The sequence below is a fragment of the Triturus cristatus genome, chromosome 5_1 (genome assembly GCF_964204655.1).
Source record: "Triturus cristatus chromosome 5_1, aTriCri1.1, whole genome shotgun sequence".
Taxonomy (NCBI): domain Eukaryota; kingdom Metazoa; phylum Chordata; class Amphibia; order Caudata; family Salamandridae; genus Triturus; species Triturus cristatus.
Window position 1 is genome coordinate 613,741,002 of NC_140587.1, and position 23,469 is coordinate 613,764,470.

The window sequence follows — 23,469 nt, forward strand, 5'->3', positions numbered from 1 at the left end:
ACTCTGCGCTGGAGTGCTTTAAAGGGTGTGTGGACAAAATATCGAAAACACAAATATCGTGGGAAAGAATATCGTGTCAAAAATATCGAGGACAAGAATATCGAGAAGGTAATTTCCTATGGGTTAGTAAAGTTTTACCATATTTAACTCCACATATAGGTATTTTGACGATATATCTTCAAGGTACGAAGTTCTGGAGTTAAGAATAGTACATTTATACCTATATATTTGCACTTACCTACTCGATATTCTTGTCCTCTATTTTTGACACGATATTCTGTCCACACGATATTTGTGTGTTGGATATTCTATCAGTGAACCCTTTAAAGATAGCAGGGCACGGCTAGATATTTGGGCCTATCCATCGCTCCCTGCCAAACCCAGTCTGCTTTCTGGTGCCCACAAAGGACGGAGGCTCCGTCTTATTCTAAACCTGTGCCTTCTCATCTTCTTGAAGAAGGAGAAGTTCAAGATGCTCACGTTGGTTCAGGTCCAGTCTGCACTGGACCCGGGAGACTGAATGGGTAGTGCTGGACTTGCCTATTTCCACATACTTGTCCTGCTTGCCCATAGGCGCTACCGGCAGTTCACGGAAGGCCACAAGCACTTCAGCTCACTGTGCTCTCCTTTGGCAATACCAGCACCCCTCGGGTGGTCACCAAAGTGATGGCGGTGGTTGCAGCACATATGCGGAGGTCAGGGTTCCAGTCTTCCTCTTCCTTGACGAATGACTGTTGAAGGCAAACTCGCCCCAGGCAGGAGTCTCCCACCTCCAGATTACGGTGGGCCTCCTGCACTGGCTGGGGTTCACTATATATGTGCCAAAGTCGCTCCTGACTCCCTCTCAGGCATTCCCTTTCATTAGAGCTGTTCTTGACACACTGGAGTTTTGGGCATATCCTTCTGAATGGTGAGTCCAGACAATTGGGCATCATGTTCTCCTGCATCCTGTTACCACATGCTCGTTGGCATATGCAGTGGGACCTGAAGGTCCAGTGGGCACAGCATCTGACATGGTCCAGATCTTGGAGGAAACTGCACAAGATCTGCAGTGCTGGCTGACCAGCCATGATTGGGTCCGTGGCAGACCCACCCAGAGATAACTGTAGTGACAGATACTTCACTCATCGGCTGGGACAGCCATCTGGGAGAGGTGGCAATCAGAGGGATCTGGTCTCTGGCGGAGTTCCAGTTCCATACCAACCTATAGGATCTGCAGGCAATCTGACTGACATTAAAAGCCTTTCTTCCTTCAATCAAGAAAAGGCTAGTTATATAATTAATTTTGTAAAGCGCATAGCTACCCCAGCGAAGGGGTGTCCCAGCGCTGATCCCAATGCAAACAGAAAATCAGAGGAGTCGCTGGAAGAGGGGCGGAAGTTATTTCGGAAAGAGATGTTTTTATAGCCATTCGGAAGGACACATGATTTTGGATGTTTCTGATGTGAGCAGGGAGAGAATTCTAGAGTTTAGGAGCGAGGGCATGAAAGGAGCGCCCTCCGGCCCGGGCTCTCTTAACACGAGGAACATGCGCCAGGTGTTGACCAGTAGAGCGCATCTTGTGGTTGGGTGTGTAGGGCGTTAGAAGATCGGCTAAAATATCGGGGGCATGGGCATTCAGGATTCTATGAGAGATGTACAGGGCTTTGAAATTAATTCTTTCCTCCACCAGGAGCCAGTGCAACCTGTGCAAAAAGCTTGGAGTAGAGTAGGTTCTCGGCAGGTCAAATAGCATCAGGGTGGCAGCATTTTGTGCCCTTTGTGACGATGTATCTCTGCTTTATAGGCCCCTAGGTACAGAGAGCTTGCGTAATCCAGCCTTGATAGTATAGTAGCCTGGATAATAACCTGGCGGGTGTTGAAGAATCCAAGCAGTAATTTGAGACTGCTTAGAAGTCCAAAATAGACTCCGGCTACCACCTTTGTTTGTGCCTGGTAAGTCAACACAGAGTCAACCCAATTCAAGTGTTCACGGACAACACCACTGCCATGAGGTACTGCATTAAACCTTGTGTCAAGATGAACTGCATCTCTGGACATGGCTGGAACTTCAGGACATTTTCTTACTGGTTCAACATCTAGTGGACTCTCTGAACACCGAGCAGACCAACTAAGCCATCGATGCCTAGCAGATCACAAATGGCATCTCTATTCGAAAGTGGTGCAAAGTCTCTTCTGAGACTGGGAAGAACCTTGGTTAGATGTGTTTGCCACGGTTGACAAAGCTCAATGTCGGCAGTACTGCATGCTGGAGTTTCCAAGGTGGTTCTCGCTCGGAGATACTTTCCATCTCAAGTGGATCTCAGGCCTCCTGTACACCTTTCAGCCAATACCACTCCTGGCCAGAGTTTTTAAGAATATCAGAAATGACCTGGCCCAAGTCATTTTTGGGTCTCCGGATTGGGCATGGAGAGTTTAATTTCCAGAACTCCTGAACATGAGCATCAGTCCTCCAAACAGGATGACCCTTGGAAAGATCTTCTGTCGCAACTGCAAGGCAGGGTCCTGCAAACAAATCTGCTCACCCTCATGCGTGAAGATTGAGCAGCGGCAGATTAAAGCCTATGACCTTTGTCCCGAAGTCTGTGGTGTTATTTTGGCAGCCTGGCATCCCTATCCCAAGACAGCATACTCTGACGCTGGGACAATTTGTGAAGTGATGTGCATCCAAGATCATAGACCCTCTTGCTGCACCCTCATCCCATGTTTTACTGTTTGTTCTTACTCTGGCACAGCAGGGCTGTGCTCTGGGTACTGTTAAAGTTTGTCTGCCATATAGACCTTTCTGCCATTTCTGAATGAACCTTTTTTTTTTTTTTTTTTTTTTTTGTCACCTGTTGTGACTACAACACCGGTTTCCCCCAGCACCATTCATTATGGCCCATGGGGACCTCAATCTGGTCCTAATGTTTCTTATGTGTGCGGCCTTCTAGCCACTGATCAACTGTCCACTACGGTTACTTACCATGAAAACAGCTTTTCTGGTGGCCATAACATCAGCCAGAAGGGTCAGTGAACTGTAAGCACTCCGTTTCCTTGCTACACTACATTCTAATCGAACTGGTTCTGAGAACCCGCGATTCCTTCCTTCTGAAGTGACTCTATGTATGCTGAAGTATCACGTTTCCTACTTCCTTTGCCCCGCCTCACGCTTCTAAAGAAAAGGAGACACTATCGCCTGGACCCAAAAAGAGCGTTATTATTCTACCTTGATCGTACAACAGTATTCCGGTTGAACAGTCAACTGTTGAGTTTCTCTGGGCAAAGGAAAGAAAACCTGTGCATAAACTGACCATATCACGATGGATAGTGCTCTGCATACAAATCTGCTATGCATTGGCCAAAAACCAATCCCCTGAGAGTTGGTGTGCTTATTACAGCAGAGCCAAGAGTGCGACCACTGCGTAGGCTCGCAGAGTCCCTGTCCTGGACGTCCTATCATTCAGCAACTTGGGTATCTTTACACACGTTCACCAAGCACTATTGCCTGGATGGTCCGGTCCATTGTGATGGGCATTCTGTCCATTTGGTCCCACTGGACTTTTTGGTGTAATCCATTTGCAGACCCACCACCGAGTAGGTATTGCTTGAGTGTCTGTTCTATGGTAAGGAATCTGTGGCTAGAAGTCTCTATCAGATCAGCAGGCTACTTAACTTCGGTAATGCCTTATCAGGTAGAGACTCTATCTACTCTCAGATTCCTTACCGACCCTCCCATCCTTCCTACCCGCAAATAGATTTCTGCATAAAGTCCCCTTTATGAGGGTTTTAGTGATGCACACCAGTTAATCAGCATTCTTTGTGGTTCTGCGCTTCTGGCATGGGTAGATCACAAAAAGAAACTGATGTGTGTGCGCTGGCATGGCACCTATATAGACACCACACACTTCATTTCCACTGAGGCAGAGATAAACGAGGCCACCTACCGGTGTGCAGGGGTACTGCTCAAGAATGTAAAGATTCAGTCTGATGCCTGGGGATAATTAAAGGGAAGGAATCTGCAGCTAGATGGTCTCTACCATATAAGGCGTTACTGAAGGTAAGTACCTTGTCTTTTAGGTTTTTTACATACTTCAATAATAGAGTGCTTTAATGCTAAAGTATATTGCATAACTGTGATTACAGGACTCAAGGAAGGTCCCGAAGTAGTACAAGCCACATCAACAGAAGAGGAGCCGGAAGAGCCTGTTCATCCTGATATAACTGGTGAGTTTCTTACATAAAGTCCGAGCTGACACTAGGTGGCTATAATACAGTTCTGTTTTTTACCATTTTGACCAGGTTAGTGAGGTATTGCCTCACATGGACTGACAGAAAAAAATAGACTATACATAAATATCTGCCTGCAAAAATGGAGATCTGAACATCGTCCAACTATCAATCAACAAATGTGTTAGGAGTTAGGTTGATGTATTAATTCCTTCAATGTGTGGGAAGTAAGTCTAGCTGGAATTAGTCTCAATATTTGGATAGACTGATCTGAATGTGTGGTTGATATTTTGGTAACCTGTATTTTTAAGTCTGCTTTTGGTATGTGTGTTTTCAATTTGAACAGTTTGTAAGGTCTTGCTCTATTATGCAAGAGGAAACATGCCACTGGTAGCCTTGGATGTGGAAGTTGTGCATCTGAGATTGAAGTGAATGGCACAGAAAGCAGTGACTGAGCACTAAATAACTGATTATTGGACAGTTTATTTTCCCATATTGACAGCACCACTTTACTCTGTCTTCCTCTCTTTCCATGACTTAAACTTGCTTTGAACATGTGTAATGGCCATGTTGCTATGGGCCCAAATTGACTTGCACTCAACTACTTCGGTTTTCCATGCAAGCACGTTATGAACATGCATCTTCTAAAACATTCCATACACAAATAAATTGCAATTCCCATCCGTACTGAGAGCGAGAAACTCTAATGGATGCCTGTCTGCTGTATCTAACTCAGTAAAGGTTGTTTAAGACTAAGCAGCAATGGTATTTTTTTATCGTTGTAAAAGTACAACTTGTGTTGAATTGTATACTGTATTGTTCATGGAGCTTAGCATAGAAGCACTTACTTCTACCAGTTTCATGTAGTACATTCAAAAACCAATTGCGCTTCTCTTTTATAGAAAATGCACAAAATAGAAAAAGTGAGTGTTCTCCAAGTGGTTGACTGGGGTCCAGAAATATTTTGCAGTCCACTCGTGATTGAATATAGATCTCCCTGCTTTCGTATATTATTTCCTGCCAAAATCTGGGGAAAAAACCAAGTTGACTCTACCAAGGCTGCATCCTTTTTAGGTCGAGCATTCAAGACCTTTTTTATATATTTTAGTATAGAAATGTGCATGTACTTTGTGGGTTCTGGAGATCAGCCATAGGACTTGTCTGCTTCCGCTTAGGGACTTCTTTTTCTGTTCAACTGCCTCTATTTAACTGTCTTGATAGAAAACGACCAGCTGAGGTCAGTAAAATACCAGAATCACTTTAACATTCCCTAGATTCCAGTCCTTACAAATTGTCTTCCATGAGCACGCATAGACAATAAAAAAAAATAAAAAAAATCTTCAGGGCTCGACAAATCTATTCAACCGCTCACATTTGCGAGGTAAATTTTATGAGGTCGAGCTATTTTTAGGTCCTACTCGCCCTTTCTGGCGAGTAGGAAAACATACTAACTTTTGTCCTCCTTTGAAAATGGAGCAAATGTGACAAGATAACAAGATTTAAAGGCCTTTTTATTGCTCACAAAGCAAATGAGCAATAAAGATGCCTTTAAATCTTGTTATCTTGTCACTTTTGCTCTGCTTTCAGAGACGGAGGTCAAGTAGGTTACTGTTAGGTCGAGGAGATTTTTCAAGGTACTAGACCTGCAGGACTAGCACCATTTTTCAGATTTTTCGAGCCCTGAATCTTGTATTTTCAGTGATATGACCACTGAAGGCCCTGATTTTATATTCAAAACAGAGCTTTGGACTATACCATTTCCCGCTGAAAGGCCATATTTCTCTCCATATGTTCCGATACCTGGTGTGTCACACAGTGTGGTGCTTACTTCCCCTCCATGTTAAAGAACAGTAAATGTTTCAGCACCCAGGCTAATGTGTTGCATAGCTAAATACATATAAGGTCCCAAAGGCGAGACCAATTGCATTGCAAATGCTTGTTTGAGTAGGCTTGGCTTGTTCTTCCAATTCTCCAGGAGTAAAATTTATTTTTAATTCCAAGATCCACAGAATCTGATAGCACTGTTACCTGGAAGACACTGTCCTCTTTTCCCAGGAGTAACAGGGTTCAGACAACTCTACTTTTAGGTCTACAATATGTGTTCCATAGCAGCTGGCGCACCGGTTTTCTCCCAGGCAGGCAACAACTGCCTCTGTTTCAAGGCTTTCTGCCTCGAAAGTAAGCAGGCTTTGATGCAGGAGCTTAATTCCCTTTAGCCTGGAGTCATCGGGACACTGGCATTACTTGTGGTGGAGTACAATGCTGTAGTAGAAGTTCAAGACAGCTGGAGAAAACTCTCTCCAGTATTCAGGCAGTCAAATTTGTAATTGCATCAGGCAAGAGAATTTTTCTATCCTAGATCTGAAGAGTAAGACTCATTTCTTTGAGTGAGCAAAATAGAATTTCAAGGATAAACTAATTAGTCGTTTTGTGACCAGTCATAGACAACACTAGGAAAACTCCAAGGTTTCTCGGTCTTCTAGCAAAGTTCTGCACTTTCCTTCCTCGGTACATCCTCTGTGGCAATACATTTATTGCAGAGTTCTATGTACCCAAAATGGTGAATCCCACTCTCCGCTTCGTGGAACTGTCTTCTCTTGTGTATTACTAGGTCTTTTTTGCCTCCGCTCAATCCTCAGGTCCGCATTCGCTTGGGTTGGCCCGAGACACTAATCTTTAAAATTTTGGACACACATTTACAGTAGCTAGAGCTGATGGGCTTTCTCTAAAATATTCTGGGAATGGAATTAGAACAGTTAGCCTGTTTGACTATTTTAGGTAATGTTGCATTTTGAATTCAAGTATTCGAGGACTGAAATTTAGCTTTACCAGTGTCAGCACAGCTTCTTTTGCTCTAAGCAGCTAAAGACAAGAATACAAAAGAATTTTACACGAACAAAGATTTAAGCAGGAGGGTCCTAGGGAAAATGTTATAGACCTGCATAGGATTATATCCCCAATGATACTCAACAAGAACAAATATAGAATCCTTGGGTCTGTTGCAGCAAGAAAAGAGAAGAAGTGAAAAGAACCACAGACTATAACACGCAGATCTAACTGCGGGCAATTCCCTTTATAGGACGAAATCCCTCACTCACCAGAGGTGACATGCTTCATCATTTGGTATTCTCCTTTCAAAGGAAAACTTAGTTCCTTTGAGGGCTACAACCCCCTCTCTGAGACCATTGTAAGTCACCACACACATGCAGTTTAAATCAATACCGCTGGTGCACTGTTTTTTAATCCTGGCAGAAAGTACATATGAATAAAGCTGATATTTTTGTGCTCTCTAGCTAGTTTTAATGTCGCATTCCTCATGTTATATTCTTTCTTTGCGCTGCGCCCTCACTCACACTACATTTTCTCCTCTTTAGTGGATTTAGAATATCCTATCGGAGTAGACACTAAAACATGCCTGAGCTCCTCCCTCTCAGAGAGGGGGTTGTAACCCTCAATGGAACTATGTTTTCCTTTGAGAGGAGAATCTCAAATGATGAAGCATGTCACCTCTGGTGAGTGAGGGATTTCGTCTGATAAAGGGAATTGCCCGCAGTTAGATCTGCATGTTATAGTCTGTGGTTCTTTTCACTTCTTCTCTTTTCTTGCTGCAACAGACCCAAGGATTCTATATTTGTTCTACAAAAGAAATTCCCCTTGAGCTAACATGATATCCAGACCACCTGTAGATCCTTCCTGAAGTAATTGTGCTGTGATCCCCTTCCTCGAAAGGGCTAAGTTGCCACAGGTAATTATACAAAGTCATATTTTCATATTCACAGCATTGAAAATATTTCTCCTCATCCTGGGCATTGTATGCTTTCCAAGGGTCTGTCAAACTTTATTTGCATATAATAACCGCACACACCTGCCTTGCTGATCTCTAGGAGAAACGAAGAATAATGTTTGCTGAAGGTTGGCTGTCATGCGAACAGAGTTGGCATCCAATATGCTGGACATCTCTTAGGACTCCATTGCTGTGATGGTTATGGCACGGGAGGATGCTCTTTCGAAAATTGAGAATATAGCAGAGGAATTGATGGACTTGAAGGGTAACTGATCTAGAGGATAGGACATGCAGTGACAATATACAGATATGAAATGCATGGGAAAACAAGGAAGATGACCACATAGAACACTTTTATCAGGCTCTCTTCAGACATGTACTGGAGGAGAAAGAGAATTTTGATGATCCGAGAGTATGTGCGTATTCAACTGCAGCCTCGTGACCTGCTCCTGGAGCTCGCCTGAGGGACATACTAACAGAACTTGTCTAATCTGTATAGGATCTTGAGGATGGCCCCTAGGACAGACCGCATGCTTTTCAGAGACTGTACACTTAATCTGTATCATAACCTCTCTCAAAACACACTGAACAAGAGGAAGTTCCTACAGGATTGTTTGAGAGAATTCGGAAAAAGACCGACCAAGCACAGTTGGGCTTTTCTCTTGCATCGCTGTTAGAGTATGAATCTGAGACTCATACAATTAAAATGCAGAGGAGGGGGAAAGAGTCCAGAATAGGACAGATGGGAGAAAATAGCAGAAAATAGCCAAGTTATGTTATTTTTATTTGTACCGCACACAGCTGCCCCAGCAAAGGGGCGTCCTGGCGCTTTGAGAAGGTGAACACAACACAGCACTAAAAGCGGACAAAAGGAGACGAGACACAACAGATAAGCTAAACAAATAAAAAGGTCTTGATAGCCCGTCTAAACTGAAGGAGCTCATCGATGGCCCGGATTTGTGGAGGAAGAGAATTCCACCAACTCGCTGCCAGGACTCGAAAGGAGCGGCCACCAATTCTGCTCAACTTAAAACGCGGGACCACTGCTAAGTTCTGGCCTAGCGATCTAAGAGTGCGAGAGGGGACATAGGGGATCAGCAATTTCTCCAAGATTTGTGGGGGAGTACCCTTTAGGATTTTAAATGCAAAGCAGAGAACCTTAAATCTAATCCTCTGCTGCACAGGGCGCCAGTGGAGAGAACGCAGAGTATTGGACACCGAGCATCGCCTAGGCAGACCTGTCACCAGTCGGGCCGCAGCGTTTTGAACCCGCTGGAGCCGCAGAAATTCTGACTGGTTTATCCCCGCCAGTAGGGAGCTGGGATAGTCCAGCCTGGACAGCACTGATGCTTGGACCACCAGCTGTCTTGTGGGTGCATCAAAGAATTTGAGGATGGGTCGAAGTCCTCTGATGATGCCATAGCAAGAAGCCGCCACCTTCTTGGTATGACAGATGAAACTCCGAGAAGGATCAAGCCACACCCCCAAGTTTTTTCTCTGCCGCTGGGAGGGGAGTCACACCCAACTCCGAAGGGCACCATTTGTCATCCCACAAAGCCACCTGTTTACCAACCACCATAATCTCCGTCTTCTTGGTGTTTAACTGGAGACAGGTGGAATTCATCCAGTTAGCCCATTTCCGCAGACCATCACAGAACCTGGGAGCCTCCAGGTCTGAGTCCCCACTCAGTGTGACCGCCAGCTGCGTGTCCTCTGCGTAAGAGACCATGGTCAGGCCCCACCGCTTGACGACCGCAGCCAACGGTCTCACATACAGATTGAAACGGGTGGGACTCAGTGAAGACCCCTGTGGGACTCCCTGGTCTAGCGGGTAGGATGACGACTTACCGGGCGGGATCGCCACCTGGAATGACCTATCCGTAAGGAAGGAACGAAACCAGTGCAAGGCGGAGCCAGAAACGCCCACCTCCTCAAGACGCCGAATCAGAATCCCGTGCGAGACCGTGTCGAAGGCGGCACTAAGATCTAATAACAGTAGTGCCGCCGTCCGACCGGAATCCAGCACGGAACGCAGATGCTCGACCATCGAGAGAAGGGCCGTCTCCGTGCTGTGACCCGCACGGAACCCGTTCTGGGTAGGGTCGAGAATGTTAAGCCTACCAAGATGGTCTGTAAGAGTGGCATTCACATGGGCCTCCGCTATTTTCGTGGCCCAAGGGAGAAGGGAGATAGGGCGGTAGCTTTCAGGTTTAAGGGGGTTAAGGGTCGCCTTCTTCAGAATTGGTGTGACTACTGCCTGCTTCCATCTAACGGGAACCACTCCAGAAGAGAGAGACAGGTTGATCAAGGACAGCACCGGGGTACGGCAAACCGGTGCCAGGGTCTTGAGTTGGGCCGGTTTCAGCGGGTCTGCCGGAGATCCAGACTTGATTTTGGCGCTGAGAAAGTCAAACACCTCCAGAGATAAGAGGGGTAAGATGGAAAGACATTCCCCCTCACCTAAGGTGCGACCAACCTGCTCTAGCATCAGGGAACCCGTTGGGAAAGTGCGATAGATGGCTTGCACTTTTTCATGGAAGAAAGAGGCCAAACCCTCACAATGTGAGTCCGAGCATATTTCCACTGCAGTTGCTCTCTTCGCCATCAAGTCCTTTAATACTTTAAAAATAAGTTTCGATGGATTGGCAGAGTTCTGAAACTGTTGAGCATAAAAGGAAGCGCAAGTTTGACACACTGCCCTGTGATAAATCTTGACCTTGGCCAGATAACATATTTTCAGATCTGGGTCGTACGACTTCCTCCATAATCTTTCGGCCTGTCTACAGGCCCTCTTAAGAGATGCCAAGGGAGTGTCATACCAAGGGCTCGGCTCCTTCCGGTGACACTTGGACCAACACATAGGAATCAGAGAATCGAGGGCACCAGATATCCACTCACAGAAAGAGTCGTATCCACAATCGACCTCGGTGAGCGGACCTAAAGGAACCTTCTCGAGCTGATGGTAAAAATCCTCCAATCTTAATTTGTTCCAGTGTCGTTTAAGACCAGTCTATCCTGAGATAGAAAAGGAGAGTCAGACAAAGAGCATGCCGTTTTCACCAGCATGTGGTCTGTCCAGACCAACTGGGAGGAACCAAGAACTCTGAGTCCTTCTAGATTTGTGAAGAACGGGTCAAGAATATGACCACCTTTATGTGTGGGGAAAGTTATCATCTGCGAGAGCTGTAAAGCCTCAAGATACGCCAGAAAGCTCCTAATAGAGGGTAAAGAAGGGCAGTCCAAATGGAGATTAAGATCTCCCACAACATTAAAATTTGCGCATCCTAGTGCCTCTATGCTAATATACTCAGGAAGAGCAGCCCTAAAAACAGTCACAGCCCGGAGGCCGGTAAATTAATAGCCCAGAGAAGGTAAACTGGTGACTAAACGCTATTTTAGATAGGGCACCCTCACACCCCAAAAGTTCAGCGGCTTTCCATTCGCAGGGATAACACCGTTTGGTGGCCATCGCAATACCTCCACCTCTATTCGTCCGATTTAAAGTGAAAATAGCATACTCTGGGGGAAAGGCTAGGTTAATTATCGAGGAGTCAGAGTCCTGGAGCCACGTTTCCGTCAGAAAAAGCACATCCGGCGAACCATCAATAAGAAGGTCGTAAACCTCCTGATGGTGCTTTACCACAGATCTGACGTTTAAGCTCCAGATACTCAGGTCCCGTTGTCCTCTCCTCTTTATAACAGGCCCCAAGGAGCGTATAAGAGAGGGGGGTTCCAATGACCAAGCACCACACCTACAATGATATGGGCCACACAGCGGGACTACAGGCGAAAACTCGCAGCGTGTACATCGGTCCCGAAGGGCCAGTAGATCGGCCCTACTATAAGTTCTCAAAAATATAGTCATGGTGGCCAGGTCCAGAGTTCTGCCGCGAGCCGCGCTTCCTTAGCGCGGACGGGCGCAGACGGGCAGGACTCTGGCACGACTCAGGCACAGCGAAGGCACGCCCACTGCACGTAACCGCTGCGCGTTGGAGGGAGCTTTAAATAGGCGTCCCTCTACTCAGCCGGAGCGCTAGACCGCTCGTCAGCAACACCCACCCAGAGTGACCACCACTCCAAGATGGCGCCCAAAGTGACCACCACTCCAAAATGGCGCCCAAAGTGACCACCACTCCAAGATGGCGCCCAAAGCCAATCCCACCCCAGAGACCGGACCCGCCAAAACAGCGGTGAAGGAACCGATTAGAGTGCAGATGAGGGGGTTACAATAAATCCTATTAAAATCAGGGCAAAATACAACTAAGAAAAACACAAATAGTTATAAGGGTAGCTTTAAAAATGATAGCGCGGTATTGAGGCGCATAGCGCGATGCAAAGCGCGAGTGAGACGGTTTGGCTGCCAGTACGATCATGATATAGGGCAACACATCTAGATTTATCTTTGTTCTTGTTAGAATCAGTCCCTGTTCCGATACTCCTCAGGATTCGGGCGACGCTATATGGGGTCCACCTCTCGACGTCACCAACTTCCTGCACTAAAGGCACGGAAGACTGGAGCAATCAAGCGAGGGAAGGGAAGGATGGGAACAGCGGGGATTAGAACCTGTAAAGAAAGAATTAACAGGCAACACAAAACACAAGTACACTGCCAATACAGTTTACTACTCTCGATAATTCTCGCTACCAATTCAACAATTCTAGTGATGATTTCTTTAGTTCATTTTTAAACATGCACACACAAACTTGTATGCACCAACACTCACTTGGGAGCCTGCTGACCCCAAAACAAATAGTAACCCCTGTGTCTTAGGGAATGTATGAAGAAAGATATATATATACAAAATGCATTAACAGAGAACCAGACGTTTCATTCTCTGGAACTTAGGTGTAGTGGTATCGGGACGATGCAACTGGAAACTCCTTTTTTTTATATTGCACCCTATCCTATGGATTCCCTCTAACCTATAACCTAAATTATCTGTTCTACTGTTCCTGCAGGACAAGTCTGGAAAGGCTGCTTTACTTGTCCTGGCAGCCAAGGTTATTTACTATACACATCCCTTACTCCCAGCTTGTACTAGAGATTGTGAACCGGTCGTAAATCAGTACGGTACTATGGCGGTTACGTCACCGCTCAATTCTGACACCACACACGAGAGAAAGAATATCCAGACCTTTCAGGAAAAGTAATTGAGGTGCTGTCGCTAGACGAGAGCTTAGATATAAAGTACTGAGTCCCCTTCTCTGAGGGCTTAACAATTGCCACCACCCATACTTGCAGTTTGTGTAAACTCCTGTATTTGCCCTTCTCTTACACGCAGCCTTCGCGCGGAACTCGTACTCCAGAGGACACACTTCTTCGGTGTCCCAAGTGAATCGAAAACAAAGGCCTCCGGTCCGTCCTCGTGCTGCAAACAATCTTGCCGGTGCTGCCCTTCTCTTGGATTTGCGGTCTCTGCCGCCTGTGACTCCAATGCTGATCTCGTCGGCTTCCACGAACCAAATTGCGGGAAAACACTGTAACAAGGTCCCGCTCCTCGAGTCTTCGGATTCGATAATTACGCACAACGTCGTGCGCGCGTTCAGGGCGTTTTAAGCCTGTGGCTCCTCCCACTCATGCACATTGCATTCTGGGAATCGTAGTTGTGGCAGGCGCTTCGAGCCCAGATCCTGACAGTTCTTACCTTAAACATATTCAAATATTGTATGGCAAAAGTTATGATGTTGTTGCACTACGACCATACGTGGCTTGTGTGCTGGTGGGGGAGGTAGGTAGGCTTGGGGGGAGGAAATCTGGCTACAGGTGTGTTTACACTCCTACACCTGCAATGTGTGTATTCCTTGACATGTGATCAATCTCGAGTAATAGCTCTGCCCTATTGGCGGGATCCTGCAGCCAAAATTTGTTCAGCCAACATGTGGTCGCTCTATGAAGCAGAGTGAGCACATCCACTGTGATAGTGATGGGTGCGTTGTCTGACAAGGCGATCGGACCTTTGTCCACTCCAGTAACAGCTGCCCTTAGGTGTGTGGTTACTAGGAAGTGATCTAGCGGTGTGTAAACTTTGTGCGTCATTGAGTAGAAAGTAACATTTTGTCCCTGCTAGTGTGTGTCTCTCCACCTATCAAGCACCCCACTCTCCCGCAGTGAGTCCTTGAATGCATCGGAGGCCAAACTGCCAAACCATTCCGGTTGTATTTCTGAAGGACCCTATTCACCACATTATCATCAATATATTTAGTTCCCTTCCCATGAGCATTTCTCTCTGTACATGTTCCAGCCCTGTGGAGATAACTGGTTTGAGGAAAAGCTCCACATGCTTGTTAGATGTGTAAACATGGAGGAGAATGTATTTGTGATTTCCAGTTTGGATTCCCACTTCAAGGGGTTTGCCTTTTGGATTCCCACTTCAAGGGTTTGTCTTTTGTTTCATCTGGGAAGACCTCTAGTCTACGCCATTGAAAGTTCCTACCAAATAGTCACCGCCCCTGACTCCTTTGTAGCTGTGGAGAAAATATACTGTCTGGGGAAATATTTCAGCAACATTCTATGCTGGTACGCTGAGAGCAAGTATATCTCTTGAAAAAGGCAAATGTTGGGTCCCATGCTTTTCAAGAATTAAAGCTAGTCTCTAGGCAGGAGAGTTAAGCCCTTTCATATTTAAACTAACCATCTTAATTGCCTAGTGTGTTGACCCCATGTTATTCAGCAAAGTCTTCCAATTCTCCCTCTGTGGGACTGCTCCCCCTTGTCATGGGTGCTGGGCTCTACTGTAGGACTGCCACCCTTTGGCTTGAATCCGATTGTGTGAAATATCTCCCCTCCCTTTCTCTGCTACCCTATAATCTATAAAACTGCGTAACTTAAGTCAACTGTTAAACTCGATGTCTGATACAATCAGTGGTCATCTCATTTCGGGTGGATTACCACTGTGGTTTGCCCTTCACCACCCCGCTACTGCATCTAACTCCCCTTGAACTCTGGGGCTGATGGGAACTCACTGTGCTGTGTCATCATCATCCATGTCCTGTTCCATCAGGTAATTGTGGTGGTCGCTTCCCTCCTCCAGAGATCGGACTATATGGTTCACTTTTTTCAGCCTCCTTGAAAGCCGCTTACTTCACCCTTTCAATTTGTGTTTGCGGTTTGGGACCTGTTCTGCGATTAATTTTGACCATGTGCCATTGGCTGCACAGATTTAGTCTAATATCTCCCGGTTGTGCTACACTTCTCGCGGGGTCTTGACGTAGTGCGTCTGACCGTGCCACTCAAAGTTAATAGAAAACAGATTTCCCTATTGATAAGGGGTCTTGTGGTTATAGAGGTGGTCCATGATTTGTTCCATGCCACGGCACCTCTGAAATGTGGGTATAGCTATATCATTGTAGAAAGTAAATTTATGGCCCTCGTAAACGACCTCACCCATTTTAAGAATAGGTAATGAGAGTTTATTTTTCATCTAAAACATATAGTTGATGTAAGATTTCAGCTGGCGCCGCCCACCGCTGCCTGCTCAGGTGGGTACTATGAGTGCGATCCAGGTAAATATATGAGCCATCAGGGCAGCCCCTGAGATGGCGTAAGAGTTTCTGGACGTAGGTTTGGATGTCTGAACCTTCTACTCCGAGCTGGAGGCCTCCTTTTCGTATATTGTTACGCCTGTATCTATTTTCTTGTTTTAGTGCCAGTTCATCATAGCTGTCTTCCAGTGTCAGCAGTCAAATACTAAGTTGGTGAGTCCCGTCCAACCATGTGTCCACAATCTGTTCACGGTTGTTTACGTGGGTCCTGAGATCTAATATGTACTTCTGAATGTCTTTGAGGTAACTCTTAAGATCTGTGCGGATTGTACTGATCTCATCCTTTATTTACCATAGAAATTGTTCCAGAAAGTCTTGTGAGATGCTAATACCTCACTGACTAGTATGCCTGACCACCTGTTGCATAGCATTTGCCCCATCTGGTTTCCCCTGTTTTGTAGGCGTTGGCATATCTTTTATGGACGTGTCCCTCCTGAGTCTTAGTCTCCTCCTTCTGGAGATACAGGTGGTACCTCCTTAGATGAATGCTCGCCTTGAGAATAGTCAGGGTTCACCACCACCTCCCTGTTTGCAATAGGCATCAATATGGCCTCTAGATACTAGGAGGGGTGGCCGGCTACAGGGAGCTGTTGAGTGTTCCCTACGACTGTTAGCAATAATCCTTCAGGGTCCCAGTGGTGTACAGAGAAATCTGTTCCAGCAGTGTGTTCTCTTTAGCTGAACTTCACTCCTTTGTCCCCTGATGACAGCACATGCAAGAAGGCTGCTTCCGGTAGGTGCACTCTCATCCCCTGGCCTTCCCTCATCTAATTTGGTGTCCTAGACACAGGGCACCTTAATGCTGCTGCTGGGCTCTGGTGGGGTGAGTCCATTCTGCCTTCCTCTGGAAGAGGCTTCAATCATGACCCCTTTTCCTGTCTGTTTTAGTGTTTTATTTAAGCTCCAATGAATGCAGGGCACAGCAGCTTGTCCTGCGGAGTCTGATGGGTTCCGCTTGGACCTTTGCTGGGACAGCAGGGTGCAGCTCTCAGATTATTTCACCATCTCAAACTGGTTTGAGAACGCATATATCGCCTCTCCTTAAGACCTGGGTCCTTGTGGTTGGGCCCGGGCAAGTTAGTAAACTTTTATTACTAAATTAATTGAAATCGTTGCAATACATAGAAAGTTTTTTAAACATAAGCAATCATAAGTTAGTTCATCGGTTATGTAATGAACTTAGGTTTGTTAACGTGGGTGAGGAAATACATGAAAAAAGCGCATTACAGAGTGGTAGAAGAAGAAATTGTTATAAAAAGCTAAAAGGGAACAAGAGTCAAAGTGCAACTGTGCTTTTAGGTTCATAATGAACTTTTAAAGGCCATCACATAAAAAATAACGTAGAGAGGCTCATATTCGAAATAGGAGTGGCGGTTGCTCGCAATTCTTTTCTTTGATGGCAGATTTCATAAACTTGAGGAATCTGACCTAATTCACCCTTAAGGCAGACCTCCACTGCTGTAAGATATGTTCTGATGGACAGGCCCCTAAATATCGGGTTTAGCCCCTATTTCAGAGTAATAACAAAGCTATGACAAACACAAATTAAATGAGCTAATGACTCCGGTTCTGCTCCACACAGGCGGCAAGAACGATCAGAGCCATGCCCCAACCTGCCACAACAGAAAGCTTTGAAGGAAATCAATCTAGAACGGTATTTCATTAGTGTTCTTTTCCTTTTAAGTGGCCATGGCTGCTTCAGATAATGAGCATCCCTCAGAAGATCATAGATCATGAGAGTCTGCCATACATATGATTCGAAGTAATTCTGTAGGCCACAACATTTTCAACACTTCAGTTTACCAATTTTGAATATTACTAATAGATAATTGTGTGGACCCCTTAATTACTCTATTAAAGTGCTCCACAAAACCATTGCCTTCAGGATGATGTGGTCTTGTGTAAGATGACATATCTTTCTCAAAAAGAAATAAATGTTATACGCATCTGACATAAATTGAGGTCTGTTATCTTAAATGAAACATTTAGGTAAACTCTCTTTTAAGAATACCATGTTTAAAAATGTATTATTCCTTCACGATCTGCTTTTCTTACTATGTCAATTAACCCGCCATTTAGAAAAAATTGCCCATCACAACAATGTCTTTTTTTCTGCCATTTCATCGTCCGTTGGGCCCATTCTATCTATTCCAATCTTTTCCCAAGGCATATTGGGACAAGATATGGGTAACAACGGTGGGCGATACCTCCTCTAAGTCTTATCTGGATTCCCTGACCAATCTTTCAATATCACCATCCAAACCTGGCCACCCATAAATATTTCTAATGCTCGGTTTTGTTGTCTTGACATACCTAAGTGTCCTCCTTGACAAATTCCCAATCTTTTTTCCTCGAACCATTAAGTGGTACAAACTTTCCACACCTTAACAACACGTCTTTTTTTTCACTTAATTCATTTCGTACTTCCCAAAATAAAAAACTTTTTTTGCCCATCTTCCTTTCCTCCGGCCATCCATCATTTACATGTTTGTGGACTTGTACACATTTGTTTTTCCATTCGTCCATGTCTGTGCCATCCATCCCTTCATCAAATACATTCGCTACTCAACTGTTAGAAATGGCATTTCTGGTTGGCTAAGGTATATACCCAGGCCAGGCAGAACCCACCACTCTAGTCAGGGTAAGCTGGATACACAACAAAGATAACCTGAGCCCACCCTCTAAAAGTGTGGCACAGAGCAAGCAAACTTATGAGCAGAGGCAATGTGTAAATTATTTGTACAACACAAACGCTCACAGCAATCCAATGAATACACCACAAAAACATTCCACATTGGTTTATAAAAATAGTTCTTCGTGGTCAAGGAAACTAGCAAAATGATACAAATGCGATCAATACTTTTTCAGTGTATTTGCATTCAAAATATACAGGTTTAAAATGAAAATACAGTGCGATAATAGGTTCTCTGTGTTAGGGGCACCAGCATCGTACTCCCTCCCAACTCTCGTAGAGAAAGCCTCTACACGATCCCTCGATACGGGAATGAGGATAATTCACCCTCAGCTACCCACCATGTTGCGTACGCAAGCTGGAAAGACCTCACGGTTCTCGGGGAAATCACAGTACCGTTGCCGTCAAAGGTGGTCATGCAGTGAGTCGCGCTGCAGCTTTCTTCACGGCTGGAGGCGGGCCACGACTTCGTCAGGCACGCTCTGATACAGGAAGCAGGCGTGTCCTGAAGTTGTCAGGGCAATGCAGGTTGTGAGGCACGCTGGAGCGTCCGCTTGGAGTGCTGCAGCGGCTGTTGTCGGAGTGGAGCACTTAGATGGGCACGGACTTCAGTGTTTGGTTGTGGTCCTCGATGCAAGGGGGACCTCACATGGAAGCTCCTTCCTGGAGTAGGAATTTTTAAAATGGGGGGGAAAACACAAAGCACTCAATCGTTTCTAATCAGTGGCCGTGAAGAACACTCGCTCTGTTTAGACCACGAGCGGCGAAACGCAAAACGCTCGATCAGGTTGGCATCAAGAGCCCACTGCCGGATGCACAGATTGCGCAGTCCCACAGCAGGGGCTAGCAGGCTAAGTCTTTGATGGCCCTGAGACTTTTGAATAGGGGGCAAGCCAACAAGCCCTTTTAGAACACTGTCACAAATGCAGAGGTAGCAGGCCAGCACAGCAAGTCAGGTAGCAAAGTGGCAGTCACTCCTGCAGCTCAACGAGCAGCTGGCCAACTCAGAAGAGCAGTTAGCAAAATGGCAGTCCCTCGTGACAGCACAGCAGTCTTTCTAGCAATGTGCAGATGTAGAGCCACAGATCTCTGGTTACAGATCCAAACGTGCATGATTTGGTGGGGCCAAAGCCCCAGTACTTATACCTAAAAGTGCTTTTGATGTGGGGGGGTGACTTCAAAGGACTTTTCTAAAGTACACAAGTATCCCTTTCATCTCAGTCTTCTCTGCCTTGCTACTGGGGGGGTGGGTAAATCAACTCTGTGTGTGGATAGGACACTACCTATTGAAGTGTAAAGGCCTGCCCAACCATTCCTCCCTGCGAAGGAAGGCCCATCCGAATTCAAATGCAGTTGATTGTCATGTGTTGTGGCCGTCTAGAGGGAATGCATTAATGTGGCTTTCACCCAGTCCAACCCAGACATGTACTGGAGACAGGCTGTCGGGCACACAGAGTAGTAAGTGCAAAGAAATGTCCACTTTCTAAAAGTGTTGTTTATAAAATAGTAAAGTTAAATCCAACCTCACCAGTAGGTAGGATTTATCAATATCATTCCAAAGATATGAAACATAGAAAAGCTACTCCTCTTTAATCAGAAATTACTACTTAAAAAGGCATAAGGGAAATTCCAATGCTATCCTATGGGAGGGGTAGGGCTCAAAGTAGTGAAAAATAAAATAGGCTGTTTGTCAATGCCAGGACTTGCAAAATATAACCGTGCTAGGTCTGGGCATAAAATTCTGCTTGCAGAGTGTTTTTTCTTCTCCGCCCATCAATTAGAGCATGGATTTCCGAAAAACTCCAAGGGTGGAGTTTTTCCTTGATTTCGCTCGCCAACGTTAAGTTGGCGAGTGAGGATAATCTTACTCCAGACCACCACGTGGGGACATTTATCAACAAGGAAGGTTGCGGATGGTCGCTCCTGCTCATGCCGAGAACCTTCTATTTGTGTCGAGGAAGCTCCCGCTCGAGTAGATCATCTACTTGAGCGACAGAACGGAGCGCCCTCTTAAGCTGCGTGTGGTGCCATTTGCACTATAAAACTCGGAACCAAACCCAGTTCTAAAAATCAGCACAAATGGCGCAATGTCACACACTCTGCCGCTTACAGAACTCCACATAAGCGGAACTCCACAAACTCCGCCCAGGCCTAAACAGTACATGTCCTACCTTTTACGTAGATAGCACCCTGCCCTTAGGGTTACCTAGGGCCTACCTTAGGGGTGACTTGTATGTAATAAAAGGCGAAATTAAGGCTTGGCAAGTAGTTTTAAATGCTAAATCAAAGTGGCAGTAAACTGCCCACATAGACAGTGCAGTGGCAGGCCTGAGACCGGTTTGAAAGGCTACTTGGAAGGGTGCACAATCCGTGCTGCAGCCCACTAGTAGCATTTAACTTTCAGGCCCTGGTTAATGGTTTACCACTTTACAAGGGACTTATAAGGGAGTTAAATATGTTAATCATGTATATATCAATTACACACGAGTCGGGAAGAAGCACATGCACTTTATCCCGGATTAGCAGTGGTGAAGTGCTCAGAGTCCTAAAGCCAACAAAAACAAGGTGCGAAAAAGAGGAGGAAGGCAAATGTTTCGGGTTACCCTGCAAAAAGGGCCATTTCCAATACCGGCTATCAAACAAAAATTGTTCACAACTATCAGCAGGCAACGGCATGCAACTTAGTCTGCTACTCTCTTTTAACCCCGAGTATGTACCATATGTCATAATTAAGCCCGCAGGCATCCACCAGCTCTGCAAACGAGATCAGTGTTTTGTCTAGGTAGCAGTCCCCGAAATTGTCCAGTCCTGCTTTAGACCACCGCACCAGTTGGTCGCTCGTAAATCTAGATTGTGGGTCACCATGAGGCAACCCCACTAGGGGCAGTATGGGGTAATACTTGGTGGGCTGCCACCCACCTCCCTGGCATCTTCGCCACGTCTGGAAATCTGTGCCTTGCAGCAGGGAGGAGTAAGGGGTAGGTGTAGCCGGCAGCAACCATATTGCCATCACCAGTTTAGGGCTAGATGTCGGATCTGACAGGCATTTTCCCCCTTCGTTTACACCCTCCAACCACTGTGCTAACCACTGCAGCTGGGCAGCCAACATATAGAATTCGAAATTTGGGACCCCTGGTCCACTCTCCAACATAGGGCACTGCAAAATTTTCAAAGACCCCCCTCGGGCACCCGCCTCCCCACACCAGCTCCCGCAAGAGGGCATTCAGGGGGTGAAACCAGCTGCTCGGCATCAAGACTGGTAGGTTTACAAAAAATACAACAGCCGGGGAGCATTTCCATTTTGGAGAGGGTGATCCGCGACATGATGGGTAACTGTAATGTGCACCAGAAGTGTACGCAAGAGCAAAGTGAGATTGGTGCCCCTCCCAGGTTCCCGTCCCTTAGGTCATCTAAGTCAGGAAAAATGTGAATGCCCAGATATTTAAAGGTGCTCTAAGCCCAAAGAATGTCGGCTGGCAACATTGCCGGACTGGGCAATGGCCCCGCTATCGGGAACAAGTATGTCTTGGATTTGTTAACCCTGAGGCCCGACAGCCGACCGAAGTAATCTAGGATATGCAAAGCCTCAGCGGCACACTCAACCGCCTCAGACTGGTATAGCAACACATCGTCCACATACAGAGAGATGTGGTGCCGCTGCCTGCCAAGGGACAGTCCCAGCCCCTCAAGACGGAACATTTCTGCTAGAGGTTCAATGGCCAGGGTAAACCGGAGCAGGGAAAGGGGACAACCCTGCTGTGACCCCGGGAAATGTTATACTGCCTAGAAATAGTTATACCCATCTTGACTCTCGCAGTCGGCTAGACATAAAGAAGCTGCACCCAACGCAACCAGTCCTCCCCCAGGCCTATACGCAACAGCGCCTTAAACAAATACTTCCAGCTCACTGTGTCAAAAGCCTTCTCCAAGTCCACCAACAGAACTGCTGCCCGTCGGTAGGTTGGGGCCTCCACATGATACAGTATAGAGTAGAGTCTGGGGAGATATAAGAAGTGCTGCATGATGGGATAAACCCATTTTGGTCTGGGTGCATCAGGGACTTTATATGTGGAAGTAGCCAACCTGCTAGTACCTTGCTCAAAATTTTTAAATCCAAATTGAGCATAGAGAGAGGCCCGTAGTCCTTCACTCCAACCTCTGGTAACCCGCCCCCCCCCCCTCTCTCCCCCCTCCCCCCCCTCCTCCAAAACGCCCCTGCAAATAATGCGACAAGATGTGGGGCTAGTGTCAACGAAACGCTGGTAGAACTCAGCCGGGAGGCCGCCAGGGCCCGGTGTCTTACCAGGTGTCAACACCGCAATGGCGGCCTTGACTTCCTGTAGGGTGATCGGGTCTCCCAGCTCCTCCTGAGCTTCATCCTCCAGTGTACGGAGCTGTAGGGGCCCCAAGAAGTGTCTTATATCTTGCAAGGGGGCCACGGCTGGAGCCTCGTACAACTTTTTCATAGTAAATCCGGAATGAGTCATTAATTACATCAAGATTGTGCACCACTTCTCCCGAGTCCAAGCCAATTTGTGCGATGGATGCTCCCCCAGCTCAGGTTTGCTGAACATCGCCAGCAGTCTGCCCGCCCTCCCTTCTTCCCTCTGCACTATCTAGGTAATCTTTGTAGTTGTAACACCGCAGTCCGCCCTACGCGTCGTCATAACGTTCTCGTTCTTCCTGTAGGGCCACCAGGGCCCCCTCATCCACCCCCTGTAATTATCCAGTCTTTGAATGGTCCCCTCCAATTCCAAGAGCTTCCAGCGTAGTTCCCTATGGGCCCCCACATGCCTGACCCATACAGTGGCCCCGTATGACCTCCTTAAATGCCTCCCGTTCCATTGGGGGCGATGAGGCTGTGTTAGCATTAATGGGGAATTCTGTTTCAGTTAATGTGAGCAACGAGGCCCTGAAGGGGATTTAATTTCCATGCGGGGATCGGGGGACCCCTCCCCGGTGGTTGATGTAATATTAATAGTGGGCTATGGTCCAACAAGGTACGCCCCAAATATTCAGAGTGGGAGACGGAACTATTGAAGGCTGGGGAACAGAGGAATGCATCAGGTCTAGAGTGCACCTGGTGGACTGGCGAAAAAAAAAGAATATTCCCTGTCCCTTGCATGCTGCAGTCTCCATATATCCTCGAGACCACAGTAGGACATCCAGGTACGGAAACCCTATGCCGTGCGGTGTGGCTGAGTCCCAGGTAGGGAGAGGTGGGAACGATCAACTGCAACAT

General features: G+C 46.4%; 1 protein-coding gene across 8 annotated transcripts in view; it reads left to right on the top strand.

Moving 5' to 3' along the window:
- The window catches only part of ASPH (aspartate beta-hydroxylase), a 675,802-nt gene that overhangs the window by 193,314 nt on the left and 459,019 nt on the right, over positions 1–23,469 (top strand). For all 8 annotated transcript variants that reach the window (XM_085605545.1, XM_085605551.1, XM_085605546.1 and 5 more), the window contains one exon: positions 4,126–4,206. In XM_085605545.1, the coding sequence (XP_085461671.1) occupies positions 4,126–4,206 (81 nt within the window). The remainder of the gene's footprint in view (positions 1–4,125; positions 4,207–23,469) is intronic.